This window comes from Cetorhinus maximus, chromosome 9, assembly GCF_964194155.1.
Source record: "Cetorhinus maximus chromosome 9, sCetMax3.hap1.1, whole genome shotgun sequence".
NCBI classification, from domain to species: domain Eukaryota; kingdom Metazoa; phylum Chordata; class Chondrichthyes; order Lamniformes; family Cetorhinidae; genus Cetorhinus; species Cetorhinus maximus.
In genome coordinates, this window is record NC_135887.1 from 57,068,816 (window position 1) to 57,091,507 (window position 22,692).

The 22,692-nt window shown below is 46.8% G+C and overlaps 1 protein-coding gene across 1 annotated transcript in view; it reads right to left on the minus strand.

The window, feature by feature from the left end:
- LOC144684678 (phosphorylase b kinase gamma catalytic chain, skeletal muscle/heart isoform-like) overlaps positions 1–22,692 on the minus strand; it is a 433,525-nt gene that overhangs the window by 54,050 nt on the left and 356,783 nt on the right. Inside the window, exon 8 of the mRNA XM_078548771.1 lies at positions 19,359–19,449. Within this exon, the coding sequence (XP_078404897.1) occupies positions 19,359–19,449 (91 nt within the window). The remainder of the gene's footprint in view (positions 1–19,358; positions 19,450–22,692) is intronic.

The following is a 22,692-nucleotide window of genomic DNA, read 5'->3' on the forward strand; positions in this document are numbered from 1 at the left end:
AGTACAGTTCTGTGGATGGAGGGTAATTCTGGAGAACAGTTCTGTGGCTGGAGGGTAATTCTGGAGTACAGTTCTGTGGATGGATGGTAATTCTGGAGTACAGTTCTGTGGATGGGGGGTAATTCTGGAGTACAGTTCTGTGGATGGGGTAATTCTGGAGTACAGTTCTGTGGATGGGGGTAATTCTGGAGTATAGTTCTGTGGATGGGGGTAATTCTGGAGTACAGTTGTGTGAATGGGGGATAACTCTGGAGTACAGTTATGTGGATGGGGATAACTCTGGAGTACAGTTCTGTGGATGGGGGGTAATTCTGGAGTACAGTTCTGTGGAAGGGGGGTAATTCTGGAGTACAGTTCTGTAGATGGGGGTAATTCTGGAGTACAGTTCTGTGAATGGGGGTAATTCTGGAGTACAGTTCTGTGGATGGGGGGTAATTCTGGAGTACAGTTCTGTGGATGGGGGTAATTCTGCAGTACAGTTCTGTGGATGGAGGGTAATTCTGGAGTACAGTTCTGTGGATGAGGGTAATTCTGGAGTACAGTTCTGTGGATGGGGTAATTCTGGAGTACAGTTCTGTGGTTGGGGTTAATTGTGGAGTACAGTTCTGTGGATGTGGGTAATTGTGGAGTACAGTTCTGTGGATGGGGCTAATTCTGGAGTACAGTTCTGTGGATGGGGGATAATTCTGGAGTACAGTTATGTGGATGGGGGTAATTAAGGAGTACAGTTCTGCGGATGGAGGGTAATTCTGGAGTACAGTTCTGCGGATGGGGGTAATTCTGGAGTACAGTTCTGTGGATGGGGGGTAATTCTGGAGTATAGTTCTGTGGATGGGGGTAATTCTGGAGTACAGTTCTGTGGATGGGGGTAATTCTGGAGTACAGTTCTGTGGAAGGGGTAATTCTGGAGTACAGTTCTGTGGATGGGGGTAATTCTGGAGTACAGTTCTGTGGATGGGGTAATTCTGGAGTACAGTTCTGTGGATGGGGTAATTCTGGAGTACAGTTCTGTGGATGGGGGTAATTCTGGAGTACAGTTCTGTGGATGGGGGGTAATTCTGGAGTACAGTTGTATGGATGGGGGTAATTCTGGAGTACAGTTCTGTGGATGGGGGGTAATTCTGGAGTACAGTTCTATGGGTGGAGGGTAATTCTGGAGTACAGTTCTGTGGATGGGGGTAATTCTGGAGTACAGTTCTGTGGATGGGGGTAATTCTGGAGTACAGTTCTGTGGGTGGGGGTAATTCTGGAGTACAGTTCTGTGGATGGGGGTGATTCTGGAGTACAGTTCTGTGGATGGAGGGTAATTCTGGAGAACAGTTCTGTGGATGGAGGGTAATTCTGGAGTACAGTTCTGTGGATGGAGGGTAATTCTGGAGTACAGTTCTGTGGATGGAGGGTAATTCTGGAGAACAGTTCTGTGGCTGGAGGGTAATTCTGGAGTACAGTTCTGTGGATGGATGGTAATTCTGGAGTACAGTTCTGTGGATGGGGGGTAATTCTGGAGTACAGTTCTGTGGATGGGGTAATTCTGGAGTACAGTTCTGTGGATGGGGCTAATTCTGGAGTACAGTTCTGTGGATGGGGGGGGGTGTAATTCTGGAGTACAGTTCTGTGGATGGGGGTAATTCTGGAATACAGTTCTGTGGATGGGGGTAATTCTGGAGTACAGTTCTGTGGATGGGGGGTAATTCTGGAGTACAGTTCTGTGGATGGAGGGTAATTCTGGAGTACAGTTCTGTGGATGGAGGGTAATTCTGGAGTACAGTTCTGTGGATGGGGGTAATTCTGGAATACAGTTCTGTGGATGGGGGTAATTCTGGAGTACAGTTCTGTGGATGGGGTAATTCTGGAGTACAGTTCTGTGGATGGGGGTAATTCTGGAGTACAGTTCTGTGGATGGGGTAATTCTGGAGTACAGTTCTGTGGATGGGGTAATTCTGGAGTACAGTTCTGTGGATGGGGGTAATTCTGGAGTACAGTTCTGTGGATGGGGGGTAATTCTGGAGTACAGTTGTATGGATGGGGGTAATTCTGGAGTACAGTTCTGTGGATGGGGGGTAATTCTGGAGTACAGTTCTATGGGTGGAGGGTAATTCTGGAGTACAGTTCTGTGGATGGGGGTAATTCTGGAGTACAGTTCTGTGGATGGGGGTAATTCTGGAGTACAGTTCTGTGGATGGGGGTAATTCTGGAGTACAGTTCTGTGGATGGGGGTGATTCTGGAGTACAGTTCTGTGGATGGAGGGTAATTCTGGAGAACAGTTCTGTGGATGGAGGGTAATTCTGGAGTACAGTTCTGTGGATGGAGGGTAATTCTGGAGTACAGTTCTGTGGATGGAGGGTAATTCTGGAGAACAGTTCTGTGGCTGGAGGGTAATTCTGGAGTACAGTTCTGTGGATGGATGGTAATTCTGGAGTACAGTTCTGTGGATGGGGGGTAATTCTGGAGTACAGTTCTGTGGATGGGGTAATTCTGGAGTACAGTTCTGTGGATGGGGCTAATTCTGGAGTACAGTTCTGTGGATGGGGGGGGGGGTGTAATTCTGGAGTACAGTTCTGTGGATGGGGGTAATTCTGGAATACAGTTCTGTGGATGGGGGTAATTCTGGAGTACAGTTCTGTGGATGGGGGGTAATTCTGGAGTACAGTTCTGTGGATGGAGGGTAATTCTGGAGTACAGTTCTGTGGATGGAGGGTAATTCTGGAGTACAGTTCTGTGGATGGGGGTAATTCTGGAATACAGTTCTGTGGATGGGGGTAATTCTGGAGTACAGTTCTGTGGATGGGGTAATTCTGGAGTACAGTTCTGTGGATGGGGGTAATTCTGGAGTACAGTTCTGTGGATGGGGGGTAATTCTGGAGTACAGTTGTATGGATGGGGGTAATTCTGGAGTACAGTTCTGTGGATGGGGGGTAATTCTGGAGTACAGTTCTATGGGTGGAGGGTAATTCTGGAGTACAGTTCTGTGGATGGGGGTAATTCTGGAGTACAGTTCTGTGGATGGGGGTAATTCTGGAGTACAGTTCTGTGGATGGGGGTAATTCTGGAATACAGTTCTGTGGATGGGGGTGATTCTGGAGTACAGTTCTGTGGATGGAGGGTAATTCTGGAGAACAGTTCTGTGGATGGAGGGTAATTCTGGAGTACAGTTCTGTGGATGGAGGGTAATTCTGGAGTACAGTTCTGTGGATGGAGGGTAATTCTGGAGAACAGTTCTGTGGCTGGAGGGTAATTCTGGAGTACAGTTCTGTGGATGGATGGTAATTCTGGAGTACAGTTCTGTGGATGGGGGGGTAATTCTGGAGTACAGTTCTGTGGATGGGGTAATTCTGGAGTACAGTTCTGTGGATGGGGCTAATTCTGGAGTACAGTTCTGTGGATGGGGGGGGGGTGTAATTCTGGAGTACAGTTCTGTGGATGGGGGTAATTCTGGAATACAGTTCTGTGGATGGGGGTAATTCTGGAGTACAGTTCTGTGGATGGGGGGTAATTCTGGAGTACAGTTCTGTGGATGGAGGGTAATTCTGGAGTACAGTTCTGTGGATGGAGGGTAATTCTGGAGTACAGTTCTGTGGATGGGGGTAATTCTGGAATACAGTTCTGTGGATGGGGGTAATTCTGGAGTACAGTTCTGTGGATGGGGGTAATTCTGGAGTACAGTTCTGTGGATGGGGGTAATTCTGGAGTACAGTTCTGTGGATGGGGGTAATTCTGGAGTACAGTTCTGTGGATGGAGGGTAATTCTGGAATACAGTTCTATGGATGGGGGTAATTCTGGAGTACAGTTCTGTGGATGGAGGGTAATTCTGGAGTACAGTTCTGTGGATGGAGGGTAATTCTGGAGTAGTTCTGTGGATGGGGGTAATTCTGGAGTACAGTTCTGTGGATGGGGGTAATTCTGGAGTACAGTTCTGTGGATGGGGGTGATTCTGGAGTACAGTTCTGTGGATGGAGGGTAATTCTGGAGTACAGTTCTGTGGATGGGGGTGATTCTGGAGTACAGTTCTGTGGATGGAGGGTAATTCTGGAGTATAGTTCTGTGGATGGGGGTAATTCTGGAGTACAGTTCTGTGGATGGGGGACAATTCTGGAGTACAGTTCTGTGGATGGGGGTAATTCTGGAGTACAGTTGTGTGGATGGGGGTAATTCTGGAGTACAGTTCTGTGGATGGGGGTAATTCTGGAGTATAGTTCTGTGGATGGGGGTAATTCTGGAGTACAGTTGTGTGAATGGGGGATAACTCTGGAGTACAGTTATGTGGATGGGGATAACTCTGGAGTACAGTTCTGTGGATGGGGGGTAATTCTGGAGTACAGTTCTGTGGAAGGGGGGTAATTCTGGAGTACAGTTCTGTTGATGGGGGTAATTCTGGAGTACAGTTCTGTGAATGGGGGTAATTCTGGAGTACAGTTCTGTGGATGGGGGGTAATTCTGGAGTACAGTTCTGTGGATGGGGGTAATTCTGCAGTACAGTTCTGTGGATGGAGGGTAATTCTGGAGTACAGTTCTGTGGATGAGGGTAATTCTGGAGTACAGTTCTGTGGATGGGGTAATTCTGGAGTACAGTTCTGTGGTTGGGGTTAATTGTGGAGTACAGTTCTGTGGATGTGGGTAATTGTGGAGTACAGTTCTGTGGATGGGGCTAATTCTGGAGTACAGTTCTGTGGATGGGGGATAATTCTGGAGTACAGTTATGTGGATGGGGGTAATTAAGGAGTACAGTTCTGCGGATGGAGGGTAATTCTGGAGTACAGTTCTGCGGATGGGGGTAATTCTGGAGTACAGTTCTGTGGATGGGGGTAATTCTGGAGTACAGTTCTGTGGATGGGGGTAATTCTGGAGTACAGTTCTGTGGATGGGGGTAATTCTGGAGTACAGTTCTGTGGAAGGGGTAATTCTGGAGTACAGTTCTGTGGATGGGGGTAATTCTGGAGTACAGTTCTGTGGATGGGGTAATTCTGGAGTACAGTTCTGTGGATGGGGTAATTCTGGAGTACAGTTCTGTGGATGGGGGTAATTCTGGAGTACAGTTCTGTGGATGGGGGGTAATTCTGGAGTACAGTTGTATGGATGGGGGTAATTCTGGAGTACAGTTCTGTGGATGGGGGGTAATTCTGGAGTACAGTTCTATGGGTGGAGGGTAATTCTGGAGTACAGTTCTGTGGATGGGGGTAATTCTGGAGTACAGTTCTGTGGATGGGGGTAATTCTGGAGTACAGTTCTGTGGATGGGGGTAATTCTGGAGTACAGTTCTGTGGATGGGGGTGATTCTGGAGTACAGTTCTGTGGATGGAGGGTAATTCTGGAGAACAGTTCTGTGGATGGAGGGTAATTCTGGAGTACAGTTCTGTGGATGGAGGGTAATTCTGGAGTACAGTTCTGTGGATGGAGGGTAATTCTGGAGAACAGTTCTGTGGCTGGAGGGTAATTCTGGAGTACAGTTCTGTGGATGGATGGTAATTCTGGAGTACAGTTCTGTGGATGGGGGGTAATTCTGGAGTACAGTTCTGTGGATGGGGTAATTCTGGAGTACAGTTCTGTGGATGGGGCTAATTCTGGAGTACAGTTCTGTGGATGGGGGGGGGGGTGTAATTCTGGAGTACAGTTCTGTGGATGGGGGTAATTCTGGAGTACAGTTCTGTGGATGGGGGTAATTCTGGAGTACAGTTCTGTGGAAGGGGTAATTCTGGAGTACAGTTCTGTGGATGGGGGTAATTCTGGAGTACAGTTCTGTGGATGGGGTAATTCTGGAGTACAGTTCTGTGGATGGGGTAATTCTGGAGTACAGTTCTGTGGATGGGGGTAATTCTGGAGTACAGTTCTGTGGATGGGGGGTAATTCTGGAGTACAGTTGTATGGATGGGGGTAATTCTGGAGTACAGTTCTGTGGATGGGGGGTAATTCTGGAGTACAGTTCTATGGGTGGAGGGTAATTCTGGAGTACAGTTCTGTGGATGGGGGTAATTCTGGTGTACAGTTCTGTGGATGGGGGTAATTCTGGAGTACAGTTCTGTGGATGGGGGTAATTCTGGAGTACAGTTCTGTGGATGGGGGTGATTCTGGAGTACAGTTCTGTGGATGGAGGGTAATTCTGGAGAACAGTTCTGTGGATGGAGGGTAATTCTGGAGTACAGTTCTGTGGATGGAGGGTAATTCTGGAGTACAGTTCTGTGGATGGAGGGTAATTCTGGAGAACAGTTCTGTGGCTGGAGGGTAATTCTGGAGTACAGTTCTGTGGATGGATGGTAATTCTGGAGTACAGTTCTGTGGATGGGGGGTAATTCTGGAGTACAGTTCTGTGGATGGGGTAATTCTGGAGTACAGTTCTGTGGATGGGGCTAATTCTGGAGTACAGTTCTGTGGATGGGGGGGGGGTGTAATTCTGGAGTACAGTTCTGTGGATGGGGGTAATTCTGGAATACAGTTCTGTGGATGGGGGTAATTCTGGAGTACAGTTCTGTGGATGGGGGGTAATTCTGGAGTACAGTTCTGTGGATGGAGGGTAATTCTGGAGTACAGTTCTGTGGATGGAGGGTAATTCTGGAGTACAGTTCTGTGGATGGGGGTAATTCTGGAATACAGTTCTGTGGATGGGGGTAATTCTGGAGTACAGTTCTGTGGATGGGGTAATTCTGGAGTACAGTTCTGTGGATGGGGGTAATTCTGGAGTACAGTTCTGTGGATGGGGGGTAATTCTGGAGTACAGTTGTATGGATGGGGGTAATTCTGGAGTACAGTTCTGTGGATGGGGGGTAATTCTGGAGTACAGTTCTATGGGTGGAGGGTAATTCTGGAGTACAGTTCTGTGGATGGGGGTAATTCTGGAGTACAGTTCTGTGGATGGGGGTAATTCTGGAGTACAGTTCTGTGGATGGGGGTAATTCTGGAGTACAGTTCTGTGGATGGGGGTGATTCTGGAGTACAGTTCTGTGGATGGAGGGTAATTCTGGAGAACAGTTCTGTGGATGGAGGGTAATTCTGGAGTACAGTTCTGTGGATGGAGGGTAATTCTGGAGTACAGTTCTGTGGATGGAGGGTAATTCTGGAGAACAGTTCTGTGGCTGGAGGGTAATTCTGGAGTACAGTTCTGTGGATGGATGGTAATTCTGGAGTACAGTTCTGTGGATGGGGGGGTAATTCTGGAGTACAGTTCTGTGGATGGGGTAATTCTGGAGTACAGTTCTGTGGATGGGGCTAATTCTGGAGTACAGTTCTGTGGATGGGGGGGGGTGTAATTCTGGAGTACAGTTCTGTGGATGGGGGTAATTCTGGAATACAGTTCTGTGGATGGGGGTAATTCTGGAGTACAGTTCTGTGGATGGGGGGTAATTCTGGAGTACAGTTCTGTGGATGGAGGGTAATTCTGGAGTACAGTTCTGTGGATGGAGGGTAATTCTGGAGTACAGTTCTGTGGATGGGGGTAATTCTGGAATACAGTTCTGTGGATGGGGGTAATTCTGGAGTACAGTTCTGTGGATGGGGGTAATTCTGGAGTACAGTTCTGTGGATGGGGGTAATTCTGGAGTACAGTTCTGTGGATGGGGGTAATTCTGGAGTACAGTTCTGTGGATGGAGGGTAATTCTGGAATACAGTTCTATGGATGGGGGTAATTCTGGAGTACAGTTCTGTGGATGGAGGGTAATTCTGGAGTACAGTTCTGTGGATGGAGGGTAATTCTGGAGTAGTTCTGTGGATGGGGGTAATTCTGGAGTACAGTTCTGTGGATGGGGGTAATTCTGGAGTACAGTTCTGTGGATGGGGGTGATTCTGGAGTACAGTTCTGTGGATGGAGGGTAATTCTGGAGTACAGTTCTGTGGATGGGGGTGATTCTGGAGTACAGTTCTGTGGATGGAGGGTAATTCTGGAGTATAGTTCTGTGGATGGGGGTAATTCTGGAGTACAGTTCTGTGGATGGGGGTAATTCTGGAGTACAGTTCTGTGGATGGGGGTGATTCTGGAGTACAGTTCTGTGGATGGAGGGTAATTCTGGAGTACAGTTCTGTGGATGGGGGTAATTCTGGAGTACAGTTCTGTGGATGGGGGTAATTCTGGAGTACAGTTCTGTGGATGGGGGTAATTCTGGAGTACGGTTCTATGGATGGAGGGTAATTCTGGAGTACAGTTCTGTGGATGGAGGGTAATTCTGGAGTACAGTTCTGTGGATGGAGGGTAATTCTGGAGTACAGTTCTGTGGATGGGGGTAATTCTGGAGTACAGTTCTGTGGATGGAGGGTAATTCTGGAGTACAGTTCTGTGGATGGAGGGTAATTCTGGAGTACAGTTCTGTGGATGGAGGGTAATTCTGGAGTACAGTTCTGTAGATGGAGGGTAATTCTGGAGTACAGTTCTGTGGATGGAGGGTAATTCTGGAGTACAGTTCTGTGGATGGAGGGTAATTCTGGAGTACAGTTGTATGGATGGGGGTAATTCTGGAGTACAGGTCTGTGGATGGGGGGTAATTCTGGAGTACAGTTCTATGGGTGGAGGGTAATTCTGGAGTACAGTTCTGTTGATGGAGGGTAATTCTGGAGTACAGTTCTGTGGATGGAGGGTAATTCTGGAGTACAGTTCTGTGGATGGAGGGTAATTCTGGAGTACAGTTCTGTGGGTGGAGGGTAATTCTGGAGTACAGTTCTGTGGACAGGGGAGAATTGAAAGGAAAAAAGCCATCGAACTGTCCAAGCTGTTAGTGGATAATGAAGCCATGAGTAGCACAATTCCAGAACTGACACAAGTTAAGACAGAGACAGGCCTGGCCACAATCGTGAATCCAAAATGAAGGATAAGGACAAAGTTCTGTTGCAGAAGATAGAAATAAGACCAGAAAATATGAATCTGCCACATAAACGCAAAGAACTAGAGGATGCAAAAGCTGAGCTGAATGAACAGATTCATAAGCTTGCAAAAGGATTTGAAAACAAAACAGCAAACAAGTTGAAAACAAGATTGTCTGAGATTGTGAAACAAGTGGAAATGAAGGTTCCATTTGTGAAATGTATATCTCCAGCAAGAACATGGCAGACTCCACGGAAAAAGAAAATTTGAGTCCACTCTAGTAATGAACGGAGTGCACATTCCCTTTGGAAGGAATGGCAGAAACCCACAGTGTCTAAACAAAAAGCAGGCGAGTTGTTAATCACAGGTTAGTATGTAGGTATAGCAGGTAATTAGCGAAGTTAATTGAATGTTATAGTTTATTGTGAGGGGAATTGAACACAAGAGTAGGGAGTTTATGTTTCAGTTATACAGGGCATTGGTGAGACCACATCTGGAACATTGTGTTTTGGTCTCCTTATTAAAGGAAAGATGTAAATGCGTTAGAAGCAGTTCAGAGAAGGTTTACTAGACTAATACCAGGAATGGATGGGTTGTTTTATGAGGACAGGTTAGGCTTGTATCCACTGGAGTTTAGAACAGTAAGATGCGACCTGATCGAAACCTTTAAGATCCTGAGGGGCCTTGACAGGGTGGATGTGGAGAGGGTGTTTCCTCTTGTGAGAGAATCTAGAACTAGGGGTCACTGTTTAAAAATTTAAGACAGAGATGAGGTGAAATTTGTTCTCTCAGAGGGTTGTGACTCTTTGGAACTCTCTTCCTCAAGAGGCAGTGGAGTCTTTGAATATTTTTTAAGGCAGAGCTAGATAGATTTTTGATTAACAAGGGGGTGAAAGGTTATCAGGGGTAGGCAGGAATGTGGGGTTGAGGTTCCAATCAGATCAGCCATGATTTTATTGAATGGCAGGGCAGGCTCAAGGGGCCGAGTGGCCTACTCCTGCTCTGAATTCATATGTTTATATAACTGTGTGAACATATAATATATATTCACACAGCTCCAAGGAGTGCAAAAAGTGAATCAAATGCGGATAACCAAGTTCCAGGAACACAGAGTACTGCTACCATTCCTCCAAACATTGCACAGCAAGATGTGGAAGCACTGTCAGATGTCTGAATTTCTAAAGTTAGAGACTTGAGATGGGGAGCAGGGATAGCAAGTAAAAATCGTATTGTAATACTCTGTTGGAAGGAAGGAAAGTTTTCTTTGGAGAAGAAAGCGGTATGTTGTGAGATGTTGTGTTTTGTACCTGCATGCCATTGTAATGTAAAGGTGCTTGACAGAGCAGGGGTTAAGGTGGGACTGCAAAATGGCACCACCCGCAGTATGACATATAGAGTCACATGGTAATAGACTCATAGAACAGTCTAGAAAGAGAGAACACTCTGTAAGCAGCCAGCCTGCACGGTGAACAGCACCATGCATGATAGTGGCCTGGGATCTGTAAATAGTTAAAGACTACCAATAGAGGGTTCATGTTCAAATATATAAGTCTCAAGATCTCCTCATTGAGACATCTAAAGAACCTATATTGCAACATGGTTGGCAGCGGTGGGATCATCATACAACACCTCCCCCATATCAGGCAAGCACTGATTTTGCAGGGAGGGTGAACAGGAACGGGATGTATTTCACACATGCACGGTTCACATTTAAAAGTGCGGCTGCCTTCTAGAGAAAAAGTACTGAGCAAACTATTGGTTTTCCATCCTAGGGTCTTAAAGGAAGTGGCAGCGGAGATAGTGGATGCAGTGGCTATAATATTCCAAAATTCCCTGGATTCTGGAAAGGTTCCATTGGATTGGAAAAATGCTAATATAACACCCTTATTCAAAAAGGAGGGGGGGGTGGGGTTGGGGGCAGAAAGTAGGAAACTATAGGCCAGTTAGTTTAACGTCTGTCGTTGGGAAATTGTTGGAATCCATTATTAAGGAAGAAGTAATGGGGCATTTGGAAAGTCAAAATGCAATCCATCAGAGTCAGCATGGTTTTATGAAGAGTAAATCGTTTTTGACTAATTTGCTAGAGAATCACAGTGCAGAAGAGGCCCTTCGGCCCATCGGGTCTGCACCGACACGTGAGAAACACCTGACCTACCTACCTAATCCCATTTACCAGCACTTGGCCCATAGCCTTGAATGTTATGATGTGCCAAGTGCTCATCCAGGTACTTTCTAAAGGATGTGAGGCAACCCGCCTCCACCACCCTCCCAGACAGCGCATTCCAGACCGTCACCACCCTCTGGATAAAAAAGGTTTTCCTCACGTCCCCCCTAAACCTCCTGCCCCTCACCTTGAACTTATGCCCCCTTGTGACTGACCCTTCAACTAAGGGGAACAGCTGCTCCCTATCCACCTGTCCATGCCCCTCATAATCTTGTACACCTTGATCAGGTCGATCCTCAGTCTTCTCTGCTCCAACGAAAACAACCCAAGTCTATCCAACCTCTCTTTATAACTTAAATGTTTAATCCTAGTCAACATCCTGGTGAATCTCCTCTGCACACCCTCCAGTGCAATCACATCCTTCCTATAATGTGGCGACCAGAAGAGCACACAGTACTCCAGCTGTGGCCTCACCAAGGTTCTATACAACTCCAACATGACCTCCCTACTTTTGTAATCTATGCCTCGATTGATAAAGGCAAGTGTCCCATATGCCTTTTTCACCACCCCATTAACATCCCCTCCGCCTTCAGAGATCTATGGACACACATGCCAAAGTCCCTTTGTTCCTCAGAACTTCCTAGTGCCATGCCATTCATTGAATACTTCCTTGTCAAATTACTCCTTCCAAAGTGTATCACCTCACACTCTTCAGGGTTAAATTCCATCTGCCACTTATCTGCCCATTTGACCATCCCGTCTATATCTTTCTGTAGCCCAAGACACTCAACCTCACTGTTAACCACCCGGCCAATCTTTGTGTCATTTGCAAACTTACTAATCCTACCCCCCACATAGTCATCTATGTCGTTTATATAAATGACAAATAATAGGGGACCCAGCACAGATCCCTGTGGTACACCACTGGACACTGGCTTCCAGACACTAAAGCATCCTCCTGTCATCACCTTCTGCCTCCTACAACTAAGCCAATTTTGAATCCATCTTATCAAATTACCATGTATCCCATGTGCCTTTGCCTTCTTTATAAGTCTCCCATGTGGGACCTTGTCAAAGGCTTTGCTGAAATCCATATAAACTACATCAACTGCACTACCCTCATCTACACACCTGGTCACCTCCTCAAAAAATTCAATCAAATTTGTTAGGCATGACCTCCCTCTGACAAAGCCATGCTGACTATCCCTGATCAAATCTTGCCTCTCCAAGTGGAGATAGATTCTCTCCTTCAGAACTTTCTCCAATAGTTTCCCTACCACTAACGTGAGACACACTGATCTGTAGCTCCCTGGCTTATCTCTACAACTCTTCTTAAATAGCGGAACCACATTAGCTGTTCTCCAGTCCTCTGGCACCTCCCTCATGGCCAGACAGGAATTAAAAATTTGGGTCAGAGCCCCTGCGATCTCCTCCCTTGCCTCCCTCAGCAGTCTGGGACACAGATCATCCGGACCTGGAGATTTGTCCACTTTTAAGCCTGCCAACACCTCCAATACCTTGTCACTCCCTATATCAATTTGCTTAAGAACCTCGCAGTCTCTCTCCCCAAGTTCGACACCTTCGTCCTCATTCTCTTGGGTGAAGACGGACGTGAAGTGTTCATTCAACACTCTAGCGATGTCCTCTGGCTCCACCCATAGATTGCCCCCTTGGTCCCTTATGGGCCCTATGCTTTCCCTGGTTATCCTCTTCCCATTGATATACTTGTAGAATATCTTGGGATTTTCCCTACTTTTACCAGCCAGAGCTTTCTCATATCCCCTCTTTGCTCTCCTAATTGCTTTCTTAAGCTTCACCCTGCACTGTCTGTACTCCACTAATGCCTCTGCTGATTTGCTTCCCTTGTACCTGCTAAAAGCCTCTCTTTTCCTTCTCATCTTATCCTGAATATCTCTGGTTATCCATGGTTCTCTGGGCTTGTTACTCCTTCCTATCACCCTAGAGGGAACATGTTGAGTCTGTACCCTCCCCATTTCCTTTTTGAACACCCCCCACTGCTCCTCTGTAGATTTCCCCACATGTAGCTGTTCCCAGTCTACCTTGGCCAGATCCTGCCTTATTTTACTAAAATCCACTCTCCCCAATCCAAAACATTTTTTTGCAACTTGTCGATTTCTTTGTCCAGAACAAACTTAAACTGCACCATGTTGTGGTCACTATCACTAAAATGCTCCCCCACCACCACCTCAGCCACCTGTCCGGCTTCATTCCCCAGAATTAGGTCCAGTAATGCACTGTCCCTTGTTGGAGCCTCTACATATTGACCTAAAAAGTTCTCCTGTACACATTTCAAGAAATCTACTCCATCCAAGCCCTTAACACTATGTCTATCCCAATTACACAGAGTTCTTTGAAGATGTGACAAGCAAAGTGGATAATGGGGATCCTGTAGGTGTAGGATATCTGGACTTCCAGAAGGCCTTTGATAAGGTGCCCAAAAAACATTAATACACAAGATAAGATCACACGGAGTTAGGGGTAATATATTAGCTTGGATAGAGGATTGGCTAATCAACAGAAAGCAGAGAGTCAGGATAAATGAGTCTTTTTCTGGATGGCAAGCTGTAACTAGTGGGTTGCCACAGGGTTTGGTCCTTGGGCCCCAACTATTTACAATCTATATTAATGACTTGGATTCAGGAATAGGAGGCACTATAGCTAAATTTGCAGATGACACCAAAATAGGTGGGAAAGTAAGTTGCAATGAAGAAATAAGAAATTTACAAATGGATATGGACAGGTTAGGTGAATGGGCCAAAATTTGGCAGATGGAGTTTAATGTGGATAAGTGTGAGGTTATCCATTTTGGTCGGAAGAATAAAAAGGTGACTTATTATTTAAACGGAGAGAAACTTCAGAATGCTTCAGTGCAGAGGGATCTGGGTGTCCTCGTGCATGAATCGCTGAAAGCTAGTATGCAGGTACAGCGGGTAATAAGGAAGGCAAATGGAATTTTGGCATTTATTGCTAAAGGGATAGAGTATAAAAATCGGGAATTGTTGTTGCAACTGTACAAGGCATTGGTGAGACCGCACCTGGAGTACTGTGCACAGTTTTGGTCCCCTTACTTGAGGAAGGATGTAGGTGGTTCAGAGGAGGTTCACTAGATTGGTTCCAGAGATGCAGGGCTTGTCTTATGAGGAGAGATTGAGCAGTTTAGGCCTATACTCGCTAGAGTTTAGAAGGATGAGAGGAGATCTAATTGGGGTATATAAGATGCTAAAGGGGATAGGCAAAATAGACGTGGAGCGGATGTTTCCCCTTGTGGGGCATTCTAGAACGAGAGGCCATAGTTTTAGGCTAAGGGGTGGTAGATTTAAATCAGAGATGAGGAGGAATTACTTTTCTCAAAGGGTCGTGAATCTGTGGAATTCACTACCTCAGAGTGCAGTGGATGCCGGGACGCTGAATAAATTTAAGGAGGAGATAGACAGACTTTTAATTAGTAATGGGTTGAAAGGTTATGGGGAGAGGGCGGGAAATTGGAGTTGAGGCCGAAATGAGATCAGCCATGATCATATTGAATGGCGGGGCAGGCTCGAGGGGCTGAATTGCCTACTCCTGCTCCTAGTTCTTATGTTCTTATGTTTCCTGAAAAGCAATTTTCGTCACCTACATTTTTGAACTGCAACTCATGGGCTTTACAGCTTCAAGGAAAAGGTTTAAACCTATTGAGGTTCTTTGGGGGATGGGGAGGGGGGGCGTCAGGTGTCCTTTTGGAGGGTATAAAAAAAATCACCAAGTACCACAGAGCTTCAACAAATTCAAAGACAGGTGACACACCCGAGGTAGCTGGAGGGCGGTCCCTGTAGCCTTGGAAGGGCAGATATTTTTGCTCTCGTGACTCAGGTACCCAGTTGAAGGAAGGACAGTGTGCCATAGAAGGGAAAGAGTGCTCATCGTGGCAAAGAGGTTGCAAAATGGTGACGGACCTTCACACATTCACACCATAGAGGCATGTGAGCAGGAGCAAGGTGCAGCCTGAGGGACGGGGCCAGGCCAAGAGTTAGAGGCAGTGCAGTGTGCACCAGGCAGGAAGAGGAAGAGGACAACCCTAAAGGGAAGGGTCTACTGACTGCGGAGGTCATACTCGATATGACTACAAACCATTGCAGAAAGCAGCTCACGTTAATCAAGGAATTGGTCCCCGATATATGTGCCATGGTCCAACAAGATCCTGCACCACAGTCTGCCAATCCCTATGCCTTGCCAGTGGCTCGTGAGGTCTCAGTGGCTCTGAATTTATATGCTGCTGGCTCTTTGCAGGGATCAGCCGGAGACATCTGTGGCATCTCACAATCAGCCACACGCAGGTTCATCAAGGCAGTCACAGACACCCTCTTTTCTCAGGTGGGGAGCACATTAACTTCTTAATGGATGTGGTGTCTCAGATGCAGAGAGCCACAGGGTTGTCGAATGAGCAGGCTTCCCTCGGGCACCCACATCCCTATAAGGGCACCAAGTCATCAGCCTGACACCTTCATAAACAGGAAATCCTTCCACTCCCTGAATGTGCAGGTGGTGTGTGACCAGCACCAAGGCTTTCCTGCTTGGCTGTCCATGGTAACCTGGAAGCTGCTATGACTCATTTATCCTGAGGATTTCACAACTGCCTCAGCTTTTTCAAACACTGACACTGGTCTGTGGTTGGTTTCTGGGGGGCAAGGGTTACCCGTTAGGGAGGTGGCTGATGATCCTGTTAGGCTGCTGAAAACGGAGCCTGCACAGCACCACAACAGTCACATGCTGACCTGCAAAATGATAAATGCAGGCTATTGGCATCTTGAAAATGCACTTCAGGTGCCTCGATTGTTCCGGTCGAGCACCACACTATTCCCCATGAAGTAGTCGTCATGCGCTGCATGCTACACAATATGGTGCAATGGAGGGGCCTACAACTAGAGGCGGCAGAAGCCAGGCTTATAGCTCTAACATCTGAGGAGGAGGACAATGAGGTTCGGGGATCTGGATCCAATGAGGAGCAGGGAGAGGGTGGCAATGGGATACCAGCTGAGGAGAAGGCCCATGTAGCCATGGCTGATCTTCTACAGAATTCTTTACATTGCCAGAAGTCTCATAATTCAGAGTAGATTCACTTAGGCTCTTAAAAGGTCACAATTAACATCAGCCAATCCCGAATGAGCTGCTGCTACATAATAAACCTTGAACATGGAAGCCACACTTCCTCAAGGAAATGTCCATCCCCAACAAGAGAGAAAACCAACAGCCCATGCTGAAAATCAGTGTCATCAACATGGCTTAAACCATGACCATCATAACCCATGGCCTCAACATAGTGCATAAATACACCTGGAGAAGTCCTTCACAACCCAGACACTGTACATATATGTTAGAGATTGTCAGTAAACTGGTGAAAACGTCACCTTGTGCCTAGTCAAACTATGCTCACTTTGCCAAGAGTGCCAGTGGGAAGCAAGACTTTCCACCCACGACCTTCAGATATGATTGGATATTCTAACAGCACTGTAGTTACTGCACATTGTGCAGGATGATGTCACACATGGTGTTAGAGCAACTCCTTTAATGACCTTCCATATTATCCACCGCCACCAGTAGCAGGAGCGTGAGACGTATTCAACATGCAATGCTGCCAGAAACCTCAGAGAACTCACAGCCTCTACTGGAAGACAAAGGCTTCCAACATAGTGGGGAGACCACACACATATGATCCAGGGAGAGGTAGGAGGAAGTGTCTGCGAGTTGACGCTCAGCCTCCGCGAGGTAGAGGTCAGTGCACCAGACACTGACCATGGACCCCACCACTGAACATCAAGCCATTGTTTCCAGGACTGTCACTGACCTCATCTCCTCTGGAGATCTTCCTCCCACAGCTTCCAACCTGATAGTCGCCCAACCTCGGACGGCCCGCTTCTACCTCCTACCCAAAATCCACAAACAGAACTGTCCCGGCAGACCGATCGTGTCAGCCTGTTCCTGCCCCAGGGAACACATTTCTCATTATCTTGACTCCCTTCTCTCTCCCCTTGTCCAGTCCCTTCCCACCTACATCCGTGATTCCTCTGACACCTTACGTCACATCAACAATTTCCAGTTCCCTGGCCCCAACCGCTTCCTCTTCACCATGGACGTCCAATCCCTCTACACCTCCATCCCCCACCAGGATGGTCTGAGGGCCCTTAGCTTCTTTCTTGAACAGAGGCCCGAACAATCCCCATCCACCACTACTCTCCTCCGTCTGGCTGAACTTGTTCTCACACTGAACAATTTCTCCTTTAACTCCTCCTACTTCCTCCAAATAAAAGGTGTGGTTATGGGTACTCGCATGGGCCCCAGCTATGCCTGTCTCTTTATGGGCTATGTGGAAAATTCCTTGTTCCAGTCCTACTCCGGCCCCCTCTCACAACTCTTTCTCCGGTACATCGATGGTTACTTCGGTGCGGCTTCATGCTCTCGTTGGGACCTGGAAAAATTTATTAATTTTGCTTCCAATCTCCACCCCTCCATCATTTTCACATGGTCCATCTCTGACACTTCCCTTCCCTTCCTTGACCTCTCTGTCTCAATTTCTGATGATAGACTGTCCACCAATATCCATTACAAGCCTACCGACTCCCACAGCTACCTCGACTACAGCTCCTCACACCCCACTTCCTGTAAGGACTCCACCCCATTCTCTCAGTTCCTTCACCTCCGTCGCATCTGTTCTGATGATACTACCTTCAAAAACAGTTCCTCTGACATGTCCTCCTTCTTCCTTAACCGAGGTTTTCCACCCACGGTCGTTGACAGGGCCCTCAACCGTGTCCGGCCCATCTCCCGCGCTTCCGCCCTCACGCCTTCTCCTCCCTCCCAGAAACATGATAGGGTCCCCCTTGTCCTCACTTATCACCCCACCAGCCTCTGCATTCAAAGGATCATCCTCCGCCATTTCCGCCAACTCCAGCATGATGCCACCACCAAACACATCTTCCATTCACCCCCCCATGGCGGCATTCCGTAGGGATCGTTCCCTCCGGGACACCCTGGTCCACTCCTCCATCACCCCCTACTCCTCAACCCCCACCTATGGCACCTCCCCATGCCCACGCAGAAGATGCAACACCTGCCCCTTCACTTCCTCTCTCCTCACCGTCCAAGGGCCCAAACACTCCTTTCAAGTGGAGCAACATTTCACTTGCATTTCCTCTAACTTAGTCTACTGCATTCATTGCTCCCAATGCGGTCTCCTCTACATTGGAGAGACCAAACGCAAACTGGGCGACCGCTTTGCAGAACACCTGCGGTCTGTCCGCAAGAAAGACCCAAACCTCCCTGTCACTTGCCATTTTAACACTCCACCCTGCTCTCTTGCCCACATGTCTGTCCTTGGCTTGCTGCATTGTTCCAGTGAAGCCCAACGCAAACTGGAGGAACAGCACCTCATCTTCCGACAAGGCACTTTACAGCCTTCTGGACTGAATATTGAATTCAACAACTTTAGATCTTAAACTCCATCCCCATCCCTACCCCCATTTCCGTTTCTTCCCCCTCCCTTTTGTTTTTTCCAATAATTTATATAGATTTTTCTTTTCCCACCTATTTCCATTATTTTTAAATCTATACCTATAATGCCCTGTCAGTCTTTCCACCCCACCCCCACTAGAGCTGTACCTTGAATGTCCTGCTATCCATTCTTAATTAGCACATTCGTTTAGATAATATCACCACCCTTAACATCACTTTGTCCTTTTGTCTGTGACATCTTTTGATTATCTGCTCCTATCACTGCTTGCTTGTCCCTACAACCACCCCCCTCTCCCAACTTCTCCCCCCACCCCCCCGCCACCTTAAACCAGCTTATATTTCACCCCTCTCCCCACTTTACTCAGTTCTGTTGAAGGGTCATAAGGACTCGAAACGTCAACTCTTTTCTTCTCTGCTGCTGCTGCCAGACCTGCTGAGTTTTTCCAGGTAATTCTGTTTTTGTTTTGGATTTCCAGCATCCGCAGTAGTTTTTTGTTTTTACTTGTATCCACTTGCTGCTTCATAGCAGGAACTCCTTACTGACCCTCCTTTTAAACCACAACCAAGTTGTGTTAGTCACACTGGGCTTGCCTCCTCATTTCCATTACCTCCAGGCCCAGCAGGCCTGATCCAGCATTTTTTTCAGCCTCTCCAAAATCCAACCATTTGGGGAAGTTTCTATTGAGCTGGGTTTGGGAAGTCGAACATTTTCCCAACTCTGTACTCCCCGACTAGGGAGTGAAATATTCCAGCCCAAATTCCAATTCAAGTGCTTGGTGCAACAGTTTAAAAGTGGACTCTTATCATTGGAATCTCTAAAGGAAATATTTACATTGGTGTTTTTGATGAAGCATGGAGCCTATGTAAGAACTTCAATATTTTGTTGTAACTAGAGTCATTACTTACAAATCTATTTCTCTGCTGTAGCCAGGGTGACTTTCATCCATAGAACAAATGAGAATTTCTGGAGCCAGGTATCCTGGTGTTCCACACAATTCTATATTAAACAAGCAGAACACAAAGTTACTGACTGATTAGCAGCAGATAATCCATGGTGCAACATTCCTCATTTGAATATGTGTCTGGGCTGCCCAAACATCCTGAATAAATGACATCTGAATGGAAACATTAAGAAGCAACAAACCCTGGTACAGTCAGACCTATAGAGGATTTTTTTCAGTTTAGTTCTGGAAAGAGTGTGCCTCCCATTTAGTTATGTCACTAGTAGGACCAGTATGCTCCAGAGGTCAGGATTCCGAATGTTTCTGAAAATTGACTTGCCATACTTAGCTTGTGGAATAAGTGATCTAACTGCATATCAACAGAGCTACCTACCAGCCAGGCAAGAGTGCAGGCAACATTAGACCATCTGTATGTCCACCATCAACTATACTCTTCTCAGGAGGAGGGAAAGGAAACTCAAAGAGTTTTCTGGGGATAATAATTTCCTCCCTTTTTCTGCCGTGTCCCCTGTGATCCCAGAGCAGACACATTGACGGATTCCAACCACCAAACCTCTGCAGGGCTGCTCCATAACAGATGCTAAATATTAAGGGAGTAATCTAGATGAACACCTCCCTTTGATTGTAAGGGAGATAGATGGATTTGGCTTTAATGCCTACAATGGAGTCATTGATTCAAAAAAGTGGAATGCAAGAGGCATTTAACTCTATGTTGCATGAAACTAGACTAAGCACATCAAGACTTGACACACTGAGAGCAATTCACCGAGTCCCGGCAATCTGGGACCAACACAACAAAATCCAAACACAGACACTAATCATACTGGGATTCAGAGTAGCTATTGTATACATGGACTGCCAGAAAGCATTTAATAAAATTCCTCATAAGAGAATATTAATTGAAGTGTAAACCCATGTAATTATTGACTTGGTCAGGAAATTGGCTGAACAGCAGGAGACAGAGAGTTGGGATAATGGGTAAGTGTGTTCATTGGCAGGCTGTGTCTAGTTAGTATACCACAAGGGCCTGTGTTGGGGCCTCAATATGCACAGTGTTAATGACTTAGATGATGGGATAGAAAGCCGCATATCCAAATTTGCTGATGGCAGTGTAAGCAGTGTAGATGTAAACATAATGGGCAGAATTTTGCCCTCAGATGGCGTGTGGGCCCCAGCGGCTCGGCGGCGGGCGGATAGCCGACCCCCGCCACCGAAACAGGGCCTGCCGCCATTTTGAGTGGGCGGGCCAATTAAGGCCCGCCCAGTGGCCTGCCCGATAGTGAGGGTGGTGAGGGAATCCCCAGCTGTCAAAGTGCGCTCTTTCGCGCACTGCTCCCTGAGGCAAAGTCCTGTCTCAGGGAGATTCGTGAGAGGTAAGTAAAGTCTAAATATAGAAAAATATTAAAATTATTAACACGTCCCCCTCATGTGACAATGTCACATGAGATGGGACATATTAATAATAAACAGTTAAAATTTATTACATTTTTAAAAAACGGACATGAAACTTCATTCCGCCAGTGGATGAAGTTTCATGAATAATCTGGAGCCCGCTGGGGCTCCTGGCCTGCCCGCCAGCCTTAAGCTTGGACAGGCAGGTCTTTAATTATCTTAAGGAGCCTGTCAATGGCCTCAATTGGCTATTGACTGGTCGGCGGTCGGACAGCTGATTTCGCTGTCCGCCTGCCTTCCTAAAAATTTAAAGGGACCAGGATGACGTCGGGGATTCCTCCCAACGTCATCCCGCGTCATTTTCCCATCGGCGAGCGGGCCCCGCTCCCAAATCGCCAAGGGGAAAATCCTGGCCAATGTGTCAGAAGCAATTCAGAGAAGGTTTACTAGACTAATACCAGGAATGGGTGGGTGGTCTTACTGGGGAAAGGATGGACAGGTTAGGCTTGTGTCCACTGGAGTTTAGAAGAGTAAGAGGTGACGATTGAAACCTATAAGACCCTGAGGGATCTTGACAGGGTGGATGTGGAGAGGATGTTTTCTCTTGTGGGAGAATCTAGAACTAGGGATCACTATTTGAAAGTAAGGGATCACCCATTTAAAACAGATGAGGAGAAATTTTGGTTGTGAGTCTTTGGAACTCTCTTCCACAAAAGGCAGTGGAAGCAGAGTCTTCGAATGTTTTCAAGACAGAGCTAGATAGATCCTTGATAAACAAGGAGGGTGAAAGGTTACTGGGGGTTGGCAGGGGTTACAGTCAGATCAGCCATGATCTTATTGAATGGTGGAGCAGGCTTGAATGGCTGAGTGGCCTCCTCCTGCTCCTAATTCATATGTTTGTATGTATAAAATTGTAAGAGATATTAGCAGATTAATTAAATGAACAAACTGTGGGAAATGGATTTCAATGTAGGCAAATGTGAGGTCATCCACTTTGGGCCTAAAAAAGGGACTTTCTAAATGTTATTTTAAATTCATTTACAGGATGTGGGCTGTGCTCACTGGGACAGTATTTATTGCCCATCCATTGTTGCCCTTGAGAAGGTGGTGGTGAGCTGCCTTCTTGAACCGCTGCAGTCCATGTGGTGTTGGTACACCCTCAGTGCTGTTAGGGAGGGAGTTCCAGGATTTTGACCCAACGACAGTGAAGGAACAGCGATATATTTCCAAGTCAGGATGGTGAGTGACGTGGAGGGGAACTTTCAGGTGGTGGTGTTCCCATCCATCTGCTGTCCTTGTCCTTCTAGGTGGTAGCGGTCATGGGTTTGGAAGGTGCTGTACAGGGGCCTTGGTGAGTTTCTGCAGCGCATCTTGTAGATGGTACACACTGCTCCAATTGTGCATCAGTTGTGGAGGGAGTGAATGTTTAAGGTGGTGGATGGGGTGCTGAACAAGCAGGCTATTTTGTCCTGGATAGTGTTGAGTGTCTTGGATGTTGTGGGAGCTGCACTCATCCAGGCAAGTGGAGAGTATGCCATCAGACCCCTGACTTGTACCTTGTACATGCTGGACAGGCTTTGGGGAGTCAGGAGGTGAGTTATTCTTGTTGAATTCTCTGCCTCTGAACTGCTTTTGTATTTATAATACAGTATTTATAAGGTTTGTCCAGTTCAGTTTCAGTTAATTCAATGGTAACCCGCAGGATGTTGATCAGGTGGGATTCAATGATTGGAATGCCTTTGAATGTCAAGGGAAGATGGTCAAATTCTTTCTTGTTGGAGATGGATGTTGCCCAGCCACCACACTTAAGGAGGATATTTTGTCATTGGAGGGAATGCAGCGTAAACTTGCCAGAATGATACCTGACTCCAAAGGTTAAATTCGAG